Source organism: Halichoeres trimaculatus, unplaced genomic scaffold, assembly GCF_033239565.1.
Source record: "Halichoeres trimaculatus isolate MK-OKI-2021-1 unplaced genomic scaffold, fHalTri1.1 fHalTri1_scaffold_15, whole genome shotgun sequence".
Lineage (NCBI taxonomy): Eukaryota > Metazoa > Chordata > Actinopteri > Labriformes > Labridae > Halichoeres > Halichoeres trimaculatus.
Genome location: NW_027437193.1, coordinates 2,659,248 through 2,667,587, shown reverse-complemented (window position 1 = coordinate 2,667,587; position 8,340 = coordinate 2,659,248). Strand labels below are relative to the sequence as shown.

General features: G+C 39.8%; 1 protein-coding gene across 1 annotated transcript; it reads left to right on the top strand.

Moving 5' to 3' along the window:
* Positions 1-2,615: 2,615 nt before the first annotated feature.
* On the top strand, positions 2,616-7,486 carry LOC141803954 (uncharacterized). Its single transcript, XM_074688116.1, has 11 exons — positions 2,616-2,747; positions 4,047-4,197; positions 4,304-4,569; positions 4,993-5,143; positions 5,424-5,905; positions 6,112-6,174; positions 6,475-6,546; positions 6,635-6,730; positions 6,852-7,034; positions 7,152-7,240; positions 7,348-7,486. Exons 2-11 carry the CDS (start codon positions 4,050-4,052, stop codon positions 7,463-7,465), a joined length of 1,668 nt encoding a protein of 555 aa, XP_074544217.1. The 5' UTR covers positions 2,616-2,747; positions 4,047-4,049; the 3' UTR covers positions 7,466-7,486.
* The last annotated feature ends 854 nt before the right edge of the window (positions 7,487-8,340 follow it).

Here is an 8,340-nt window from a genome sequence, read left to right as displayed (position 1 = left end):
TGGATGGATGGATGGATGGATGGATGGATGGATGGATGGATTGATGAATGGATGGATGGATGAATGGATGGATGGATGGATGGATGGATGGATGGATGGATGGATGGATGGATGGATGGATGGATGGATGATTGGATGGATGGATGATTGTTGGTTGGATAGATAGATAGATAGATAGATAGATAGATAGATAGATAGATAGATAGATAGATAGATAGATAGATAGATAGATAGATAGATAGATAGATAGATGAGTAGTGGATGGATGGATGGATGGATGGATGGATGGATGGATGGATGGATGGATGGATGGATGGATGGATGGATGGTTAATTGACCAATTTTAGATGGAAGGACCTGATCCAGATTCTCTGGTCCCAGATAGAAAAAGGGGGTCCTGAGTCCAGCTCCTTCTGATCCAGATAAAACCGTTTAGATCCAGAACCAGTGGTTTGGACTCTTATCAAAGATGTTCCACCTCCAGGTCTTCAAATGTTTACGAACACACTGGAACCTAAACCAGGTCCATACTGAGCCCTTTAGTGCTACACAGGATCAAGGATCAGGTCTGGTTTAAGTCTTTTCTTTAAACCCTTTGAACCCTGAGCATCAGAATCATCTGGTCCAAGTTATCGGGTTTTGAACCAAAGGGGACTTTCTAAGTCCTGACTCCCTTAACCTCCTTTACGACTCTTTCAGATTGTTTAGCCCCTCTGCTTGATGGTTTTGGATTCGTAGATCAGGAGCCATGCAGAGTTCCCTGCCTGTGTTTTTGTTAATATTTATGTGTGTGTGTGTGTGTGTGTGTGTGTGTGTGTGTGTGTGTGTGTGTGTGTGTGTGTGTGTGTGTGTGTGTGTGTATAAGTTATTCAGCGCCTGCAGCTTGGAGTTTTCTGTCTTTTGAGAAATATTCCCTCAGGCTGCAGCCGACACACCCTGAACCTCAGACACATTATGATCCATCACACACACCCTGCCTCTGCCTGTACATACACACACACACACACACACACACACGCTCACGCTCACACGGCCACGCCCGGCTCGTTCCTGTTGCCTTGTCAACACCACACCCTGAACACACACACCTTATCAACACCTGGCTGATCTCAGCATTACTCAACGTGAGTTCACTTTTCAGGTACACAATCTGTGTCTGAGGAATGTCTCACACTCTCAACGAACGTGTGTGTGTGTGTGTGTGTGTGTGTGTGTGTGTGTGTGTGTGTGTGTGTGTGTGTGTGTGTGTGTGTGTGTGTGTGTGTGTGTGTGTGTATGTGTGTGTTTGTGTGAGAAGGAAATATGTAACTTTACTGCAGTAATCTCAGATCAGTCTTCAGACGGTCTGAAGAGTTTAACCTGATCTGGATTAAATCTTTTTGTCCAGGATCAGTCATCCTCACCGTGTTTTCCTCTTCCTCCAAAAAAACACACAGTTTTTAAAAGTATCAGATTTTAGGTAAGGAAAATGTTATATGGGACTGCATGTGAAATTACTCTGTCCACAGGGGGCGCCAAACCACACAACCCAACATTGTTTGTTCTTCATGTTATTGTTTCTACTATTTTAAAGATGGAGATCTCATAATTTGCTGCATGTGGAATTCAAAATGTAATGTACAGTACTGATACTACTCCTACTTATAAAAAAATATATAATAATAATAATAAATATTATTATGATTTTATAATTATTATCATCATTATCATAACTATTATTATTATTATTATTATTATTATTATTATTATTATCATTATTATTATACTTTAAATTATTTTAATTTATCTATTTTCTTTTAATTAATTTTGATTTATTATTATTATTATTATTATTATTATTATTATTATTATTATTATTAATAATAATAATAATAATAATAATGATAATAATAATAATAATAATATTTATTGATTTATTTTCATTTTTATTAATTTATTTATGTTTTGAAGAAGAAAATAGAGAAAATAGGATTGAGGTATCATGTATCCACTCAAACGGAAAGTTGTCAGGGTGCGTTCTTTTAGCGCACGCTCTGATATGACGTAAGACAAAACTCAACTTTAAAAATGGCCGCGAGCCGTCAGCACTGGATTCCTGCGGAAAGTTTGTTTTTGATCCAAACTTTGAAAGAAATGAACATAACTTCAAGACTGGACGGACGACAAACTCGCAATACGGAGTATTACAACACCGTGATAAACAAACTGTCGTCCTCCAGCTTTGATAAATCTCGTGATGTTTACGTTTTTCTGCGCATGCCCCATTGACCATTCTGTTTGATTACAGCGGCGCATGTAGGGCAGAGATTGGAATATTCCTTTCCATGTTAACTATTGTTTACGGAAAAGTCGTTCGGAAAGACGAAAAACTCCTCATGTAACCGTAGCTAAAGATAAAGACAGGTCTTCTTCTTCTTCATCATCTTCTTTTCTGAGGTTTAAAGACAGGTCTGTGGAGCCCACTGTATTTGAGAATTTGTATTGGCGGAACCAATGATTGCCTCAACAGTTGTTCCGGGGGAGATAAATTCGGCCGGACATGCAGTTCTTGTTTCCTTCCGGGACTGGAGCAGTTACGAGCTGTATAGCTGGATAGCTGTTGTTGTTTTGACTGTGCAGTAATTATTTTATTGTCGTTGAAGGGGTTGGTACGGCGGCGTTAGTCTCGACGTGTCGGTGCTGAGGCGGTGACGTGGAGCCCAGAGTGACGGTCGGTGGAGCGCGGGAGTGAGGTCGGAACAGCCGAGGTAACACAAGTTTGAGCTCACACAGTCATTTAGCTCTCTGTTTACGGTGATTTAAGCTCCGTTCCTATTTTACAGTTTGCCGCTGTTGCCATGTCTTTCTGGCTTGTCTTTTTTTTTGTTTTTGTTTATGTTTTTTTTTTTGGACTTTCTGGCTTGTCTTTCTTGCTTGTTGTTGTTTTTTTGACTTTCTGGCTAGTCTTTCAGGCTTGTTGTTTTTTTGTTTTTTTTTGACTTTCTGGCTTGTTGGGATGGTTTTTTTTACTTTCTGGCTTGTTTTTTTTGTCTTTTTGTCTTGTTTTTTTTTTTTGTCTTTTTGGCTTGTTTTTTTTTTGTCTTTTTGTCTTTTTTTTTTTCTTTTTGGCTTGTTTTTTGTCTTTCTGGCTTGTTTTTTTTTATGTCTTTTTGGCTTGTTTTTTTTTTTGTCTTTTTGGCTTGTTTTTTTGTCTTTTTGGCTCGTCTTTTTGGCTTGTTTTTTTTTGTCTTTCTGGCTTGTTATTCTAGCCTTATTTCCTTGTTTTTTCTGTTCATATTCCCGGTTGTTTTTTTGTTAGCTTTTTGTCACCGTAGTTAAGTTACATTTCAGTTGTTGCCCCTTAAGTAGTTCTTTTGGTCTCTAGGTTAATCTTTGGTTTGGTTTGTAGGGACACTGCTCAGCTCAGTAACAGTTTGTAGGGACACTGCTCAGCTCAGTAACAGTTTGTAGAGACACTGCTCAGTTCAGTAACAGTTTGTAGGGACACTGCTCAGTTCAGTAACAGTTTGTAGGGACACTGCTCAGCTCAGTAACAGTTTGTAGGGACACTGCTCAGTGAGCTAGTTAGCCTTTGCTGTCTGTGGGGGGTGACTGGGGGGGGCAGACCTTTCGTTTGTTTGCATGTCTACTTGGTACTAGTTGTGTTTCATTGTTTATGGTCTGACTTAACTAGTTCTCTCATCCATCCAGGGGTGTCTGCTCAATTTGCAACCCAGATTTTATTTTTGTGCATATTTATTGAATAAAGAAATCTATTTTTATATTGTGACAAAGAAAATAAAGGTTGTATTTATATTTTTCTAACACTGCTTCTGTATTGATTTGTGCACTTGCCTGTGTTATCTTTACAGGGGAAACCCTCTGTTGAAGGGTCGTAGATTGTGGACAAAATGTAATACTCTTTAGGTGAAAGTCCTAAGATGGCGTTGTTGGTACTTGACACCAGAAGTCCCTCACCAGTCCTAACTTGGTCACATAGGGATGGCAGTTTATAATTTTGAGGCGGAAAATATTTTTCAAATAATTGCACTATTTTCGTCCTACAGACCATGACAATGTTTCGACATGGAGAAAATCCACAGTTGAAAAAAGTGGATGATAACTTGCACGAGTGTCCATTTTGTCTAAAGAGAGGTGGATATGCAGAGCTGGTGGCTCACTTGCAGGGACATCAGAGGACCCTTGTAAACTTTGGAGGCAAGTACATCAACATGTTTATAAAATTTTCAGATAAATATTTGAATTTGGACTAAAATTCTTATATGGCTCCATGATCTACTAAATCACCTTGTCTCTCTTGTAGGATACAGCGTGTACAAGTGCTACCTTGGCTGTGTTGCAAGTGGGCACTATCATTGTGGGTTTTGCCCCCGCATAATTATTAGGAAGGAGTTGTTTTCTAAGCATTTCAAAAGCTGCTCCCTGCAAATTGCAGCAACTCCTCCTGCTGCCCATCCCACCTCGGCAGCACCAAGTCCTCCTCCTGCTGCCCATCCCACCTTGGCAGCGCCAAGTCCTCCTCCTGCTGCCCATCCCACCACGGCAGCGCCAAGTCCTCCTCCTGCCCAGGTAAAAGTAATGTTGTCAAAGCATAAAAAACATGCTGTTTTTGCATCAAGCTCTGCTCGAGCCTGATAACGAGCCATTCATTTGAATCAGGTGTGCTGTAGTGGGTTAACATCTAAAACATGCAGGGCAGGGGTCCTCTGGGACCAGGATTGGGTAACACTGATTTAGGAACTGCAGTCAGTGATAGACAGGTCTGTGGCGCTCACTGTATTTGAGATAAGGATGGCAGTTTATAATTTTGATTTGCCTTCAAATGTGAAAACTTTTACGTTCCTTTAAATGTTCAGGTATCCTATTTGTTTGAATATTTATCTTTTATGTATTTTTAAAATATGTCCATCTTGTGTTTGTAGGTTGAAAATTTAGTTTTTTGTTGTTTGAGTAAAATATTTTTCAAATAATTGCACTATTCTCGTCCTACAGCCCAAGACAATGTTTCGACACGGAGAAAACCCACAGTTGAAAAAAGTGGATGATAACTTGCACGAGTGTCCATTTTGTTTAAAGAGAGGTGGATATGCAGAGCTGGTGGCTCACTTGCAGGGACACCAGAGGACCCTTGTAAACTTTGGGGGCAAGTACATCTACATGTTGATAATATTTTCAAACGAATATTTGAATTTTGATTGGTCTGAGTCTTTTTAAAGGATAATTTCAATTTTCAATTTTAAACTTATCCTTTAAGAGGTATTGCCTCACCTGTTATGGAATTGCATGTTACTGTATTTCTCTACCTCAGCTTGCCTTTGGTGTAAGTTAATCTCAGATTAGAGTATGTGGGACACTGTGATATTTGTGGACTTGAATTCTTTTATCGCTCCGTAATCTATTAAATCACCTTTTCTCTCTTGTAGGATACGGTGTGTACAAGTGCCACCTTGGCTGTGTTGCAAGAGCGCACTATCATTGTGGGTTTTGCACCCGCATAATTATTAGGAAGGAGTTTTTCTTTATGCATTTCAAAAACTGCTCCCTGCAAATTGCAGCAACTCCTCCTGCTGCCCATCCCACCTCGGCAGCACCAAGTCCTCCTCCTGCTGCCCATCCCACCACGGCAGCACCAAGTCCTCCTCCTGCTGCCCATCCCACCTCGGCAGCACCAAGTCCTCCTCCCGCTGCCCATCCCACCTCGGCAGCACCAAGTCCTCCTCCTGCCCAGCTGAAAGTAACTGTGTCAAAGCGTAAAAAAACATGCCGTTTTTGCAGTTTGCAAATTCTCAAGAAAAATCTGAAGGCACACATAAAGAGGCATCATTTGAAGTTATCAACCCTTCAAGACAAGGTCCCTCCTGTCTTCAGAATCCCTCATAAAAGGAAGCACGCCAGCAGTACCCAGGTCATTTCATCTCAAAGTGTCTTATGATCGCGAGTGTCTGTTTCAGAATGGGTTACTAGTCTTAGAATACCGGCTACATGTCCTTAGTGGTCACATAGAGCTCATACAACCCCACTTCAAAAAAACGGAACTATCCCTTTAAAGGTGGAGTGGGTTATTCTTGAGAAAGGTTGTTAATAATAACAATAATCGTCCACTTTCTACAGATGCCACTGGACATGGAGCATGCATACAGCAAGAGACCGTACAGCTTTACACCTGAAGAATCAGTCAGTACGATTTAAGGCAATAGAGGATTTCTGAAATAACTGGGAACTTGGGGTAACTTGGGACACACCAGCACAAACAAATGTTAAATACATGTTTAAGAAAAAGAGAAGTAAACAGTCACAAAACTTACCTTTAGTCTGAATTTATCCCAAGGTCCTGTTGACAGTTGCTAGGTAACCATATATAAACAAGTTATTTCAGAATTCCCTTATTGCATATGAACATACATCTATCATTTGTAGCTGTACACTAATAACTTGATATTGAAATTAATAACTTATGCTTATGCATCCATTTAGGAAAGTAACGTTACCATGGAAACAGCTGATGGAGGGCCAGATAATGACAACGCAACACTTGAGAGGCTTGTGGTCAGTAAGAAAGAGAAATAATGACGTTCAGAACATTTAACCACACCAGTTCAGTTTACCATTTGAGCACTGTATGATTTAATTTCAGGAGATGGTTCAAAAAGCCCATAACCAACGCAGACTGACCAGTGCCAATGTATTGGACTTTATTACTCAAGACAAGGGCTTACTGCTACATCTTGAAGTAAGTTCGTAACTGAAATATAAAAACTACATGTTTAGGCAGAATATAAATGATAGTGAAACATTTTCTGTTTATGTAGTAACTATAGATTTACACAAGCCCTGCAAAACTATTTTTGCAGGAAGTCATCTCTGGAAAAATTCAATCTGCTTGGGCAGAGAAGAAGGACCGGGACATCGTCTTCTTTGAAGATGACCAAGTGGATGAAGCTTTGTCCTTCTTATCCAGAGTTTTTGAAAACACTTCGAATGCCAAAAAACCTGCAGATCAAGAGGCATTTGTAATGGATGTACTTCTGCCAGAGGTACATCACACTTTAACTAATGGTCCATATCCAGTAGAATAGTTTTATGCCATTTTCTCATAACAAATTCTGCCTCACATCACCAGAAACATGATTTTTTTTCTGCACTTAACACAGGCAACAGTCTATGCAATTGCAGCCACTCAGGGTGTTTCACTTGATGAGGCCATGAAAATGTATAAAAATGGTGCAGAATATGACTGGAGGTAAGCTGGAAGCACAATGTTTATAACTTTATAACTTTATAACCTCAGATATTTATGGATTTATTCAGTGAAATATTTATCACTTTTTTACCTTATTGTTGAAACAGTTCGAAACAGCTAATGGACGACTACCTCACCAAGAACCTCAGTGAGGAAACCAAGAAGGAAATCAGCGAATACAAGGAGAAACTCCGAAGAGCTCTGGAGTTTTTGGACAGGCTGTAAATAAAGACATTTAGTTAAGAGTTTCTGTTTGTTGTTTTACTACAGAGCGTATACTTTTCACAAAGACACACCTACAGAGTCCACACAGGTGTTTTCTCATTTTAATGAAGACAATTATCTTTAACTTCAGGATCAGGTTAACAGGGTTTATGAAATATTGACACACAGCATCTTGCCACCTCTATTCAAGAATACCCTCGAAACTGGAGAGGGCTCCTCTAAAGCAGTTCTTTACAGAAATTCAATCTGGGAATGAAGTTAGGAAACTAATCTCTAAAGTTAAGATAATGGAAATAAACCAAATCTTGTATAGAATAAACAAAATAGGGTGTGAGAGGGGAAAATGGGTGCGTCTCAATGCGTTACCTTCGTGCTTCCTCCGTCCTATCTCCTCCACGACATCGGAAGTACTTTCCCAGTCGCCATTTTGAAGACTGTCCCAAAGCGATAATTGCGCTCAGAGGAGAGAGGATGGAGGAGACTGATCGGAGGAGCTATGATCGAGGAGACACGAGAGCCGGCTTTCGAGTCTTTTCACTGACTGATACGCCCCCATATGGAATATCACTCTCTGATTGGACGCTGCAGCAGCTCAGACTTCACATGAAACTTCACAAAAACACAACAGAGTTTGATGAAAGAAAAGGCGAGCTGAGGACAGGCACGGAGGATCGTTCAGAAACTGATCATAAATCTGGTAATAAAGTGTTCGCTGTGAGTTTAAAGTACAAAACACTGAACACAACCATCATCAAATTAATATAGCAGAGGATTAATACAGAAAACTGACTGATCAATAATATCTTCCTGAGACACAATAAGGTGGGTTATATTAATAAGCTTCAGAGTTCACGATCACATGAGCTCTAGATAAA